We start from the raw sequence: 3,677 nt of genomic DNA on the forward strand, positions 1-3,677 counted from the left end.
TATGAGTTAATTGTAAAAAATTACAAATAATGTAAATAAAAATAATCTACGTTTCGTCGTTAATAAGTAAAGAGTGTGACTAACTCATATAGATGTAATTCTAAATATCATTCTCCTTTTAAAAAAAGTCTAACGCAACTGCTATAGTGGGGTATCAGACCACCCCAAGCGTTGCTTTTCCCAAAAATGGTTAAAAATTAAAAATGTCTGATAGTGCTATATGAAACATATCAATGTTGTAGAAGAATACCTAAAACCAAATAATTGTAAAAAAATTGGTTTAAAAGATATGAAGCAAAAACTGGTGTCTGGGGTATCGAAACACCCCAGTATAGTAGTTGAGGGTTAAAATTTTTTTGTATTTTAGTCCACATCCTCGAGTGACTTGTATGAAATATAAATATAAAATACTTACTTGATGATTTTAATTCATCGGCCACAGCATCTCATAACTTATATAAAATAAAACGATTATGATGATGACCATTTCTTTAATCCCATAGTGTTTTTCTTTACAAAGACACTACTTATTACAGCTTCAACATCCATTTTGTATCAAAGAGGTGAGCGGAGAAAACAAACTTGCTTGAACGCGCTGCTATCCTCTCTTATGACCTCATTGCTACTTAGCGCCGCGCTGCTCCACTATGTTCTACTCAATTGGATATGTATAGTTTGTTTTCGCCGCTTTCCTCACCGCTCTGCTCACCGCTTTGCTCGTCGCTCCAGTATGTGTTTACCCTAAAACTAGCGTTGCCATACGTCCGGATTTCGTCCGGACAGTCCGGATTTGACAAATTTGTCCGGTTTTTCTCCGGATCTGAGAAATGTCCGGATCTGATGAATAAAAATAGAAAAAGTGGCAAAATCGGGAAATTTTACCCTTCGCCACTCCATAGGTTGGTCACACTGCACTCACTCTTTTAAAAGTAAGCTATATTCAAGTCGGTCTCCGAGTGTCAGTATCTCAGACCGAACAGCAGTCGATTTTTTGTTAGTTTGTGTAATTAGTGTTTAAAGTGTAATTTTAGCGTGTAAGCGTAGTTATAACTTTGCAAACTGCCTAAACGCAAATGTGTTTTTACTGACAAACTAAAAGAAGATTACAAGTTTTTAAGACAGTGTCAGAACAGTAATGATCGCGTGAGATGTGTGACTTGTAACTCTGAATTTTCTGTGGAGTATCGAGGACGGTACGACATTGAAAATCACTTGCGGAGTGAGAGACACAAGAAGGCAAATCAAGCGGCGTCATCGGCAACTATTAAGAATTTTTTTAAAAACACTGATGTCACAGATGCTGAGCTACAATGTGCGGCTAAAGAAGCAACTTTTGCTTACCACACAGCAATGCACGGTCTTAGTTTCAAAACATCTGATTATACTTCCAAAGTTATTAAAAAGCTATTTGAGCCTAAATTTTCGGGAGCTCGGACCAAGACTGAAGCAATAATTGTAAATATAATATCACCTTACATACTTGAAAAACTGCAAAAAGATTTAAAGAATGCAAATTTTTTTACCCTGACAATTGACAGTTCAAACAGAAAAGAGGTTAAATTGACTCCTGTGTGTGTTCGTTATTTTAACCGAAACGAAGGCGTAAACGTGAAACTGCTATTTTTTGACGAACTACCTGGTGAAACCTCTGATATTTTAGTAGAACACGTTTTGAAATGTATACAAAAGTTCTCTATTGATTCAAAAGTTGTGTGTCTATGTGCTGATAACACCAATACCATCTTTGGTGGCGTGGAAAGGCATGGGCAAGGAAATGTTTTTCGAAAACTACAAAAGAGACTATCAAGACCAATTATGGGCATTGGATGCTGTGCTCATATTTTGCACAACACAGTACAGACTGCTTGTGATGCTCTGCCCGTTGACGTTGAGGCGATTGTTGTCAAAGTGTACAAATTCTTTTATCAGTACACTGTCAGAGTGACTGCTTTAAAAGAGTTTTGTGACACAGCAGATATTGAATACAAAAGAATCCTTTCACATGGAAATACTACTATTTTTAAGCTTGATGCCTGCGATTGAAAGTATACTAAGTATGTATAAACCTTTGAAATCGTACTTCTTAACAATTGAAAACTGCCCTGCAATATTGCATGCGTTCTTTCGAGATCCATCCACTATTTGATGAGCGCTCCTCACTAATCCCAATTGTAAACAGTCTAAAACCAGAATGGGATTCCCTGCCAAAGGAAGACCCCCAAAACCTGTGAAAAATGGAAACAAATATTCCAAGCATTTGAGAGGAGTAATGTTTCCTTCACGAACTCTACAACTTTTTAAAGTTGTAGAGTTCGCCATGTGTTTGCCTGGAACTTCAGCTCCAGTCGAGAGTATTTTATCAATGATGGGGTCAGTGTGGACGGCTGAAAGAGGGAAACTGTCTCTGTCAGTTGTAAGAGACCTACTTTACATTAAAGCAAATTCTGTTATGTCGTGCACAGAATTTCATGACCAAATTAAAAATGACAAGCCATTTCTGAAGAAAGTCAGATCATCCGATAAATATGAAGTAAGAAGAGAAAAGTGTATCCCTGGACCCAGCAGCATAAATGAATTATAAAAGCAAAAGAAAAAAGTTTAAATTTTCAGAAATTATTTTATGTTGTATAATATTGTATGTAAGAATATATAACAAAAGAACTACTACTTACTATAATAGTTCAATTTAGTTTGAAGAACGGAAATTTAAAAAGAATGAAAATGCTTCATGTAATTTGTTTTGGATATGAGGGTTATTCAAAGAAGAGGCGAAAAGATTTACTTGATTTTGATGGTTTCGGTTTCGATGACGGTTCTGATTCATACAACAATAAACTTGATGAAATAAAAAAGATTGACCTGCCCGATTTATTCGCGATCTGCCACGTGTTTGATTTGAATTATGCCGGAAAACCTGAAGAAGTGGCGAACAGAATTCTGAGATTTTTGAATGAATGCAATGTTGACAGCGAGTCGGCGCTCGACGATGAAGATGTAGAACAAGATGAGGAACAAGATGATGATAATTGTGGAGACGTACAAGAACGAGAAGACGATTACCAACAAAGAAGAAATCAAGAAAAAATACAAGAAGGTGATAACCAAACAAGACAAAGATATGAAAACCAAAGAAGAAGTGAAGATAGAATAAGCAATCCCAATGTTTCAATGTCTATGAATTTTCGTGACGTAGAAGAATCTGTAAGAAAGTTTAATGGTACAGATGATTATCCTATTCAGAAATGGATAAGGGATGTTGAAGATTTAGCTGATTTGCTGAATTGGAGTGATTTACACATTTTCATATTCGCCAAGAGACTACTTACTGGATTGGCAAGACTGTTTATTCAAGGTGAACGAAACATAAGAAAGTATCGGAACTTCTTACACAAGACATTATACAGGAAAGTGTATCCCCATAGTCAGCTCCAGTTCATATAGTAACTACCGAAAAGGATGGAAGGATAAAAAAACGAATGGTAGTCGACTATAGGAAACTCAACGAGCAAATGATTGAGGACAAATATCCCATACCAAATATTGCGGATATCCTTGACAAGTTGGGACGCAGTCAATATTTCACCTCTTTAGACCTAGCCAGTGGATATCACCAGGTAGAAATGGCAGAAGCCGATGCACCAAAAACAGCATTTTCAACCGAATAGGGTCATTACGAA

At 36.4% G+C, this 3,677-nt stretch overlaps 1 protein-coding gene across 1 annotated transcript; it reads left to right on the top strand.

Moving 5' to 3' along the window:
* The first annotated feature begins 2,721 nt into the window (after positions 1 to 2,721).
* Positions 2,722 to 3,441, top strand: LOC139431252 (protein DEK-like). The gene has a single exon (XM_071198893.1). The coding sequence runs from the start codon at positions 2,722 to 2,724 to the stop codon at positions 3,439 to 3,441; it is 720 nt and encodes a 239-aa protein (XP_071054994.1).
* Positions 3,442 to 3,677: the final 236 nt, after the last annotated feature.

Source organism: Onthophagus taurus, chromosome 8 (assembly GCF_036711975.1).
Source record: "Onthophagus taurus isolate NC chromosome 8, IU_Otau_3.0, whole genome shotgun sequence".
NCBI lineage: Eukaryota > Metazoa > Arthropoda > Insecta > Coleoptera > Scarabaeidae > Onthophagus > Onthophagus taurus.

What these genes read in the sequence shown, in the direction of transcription:
- LOC139431252 (XM_071198893.1), top strand. Translation starts at nt 2,722, where the DNA reads ATGCTTCATGTAATTTGTTTTGGATATGAGGGTTATTCAAAGAAGAGG.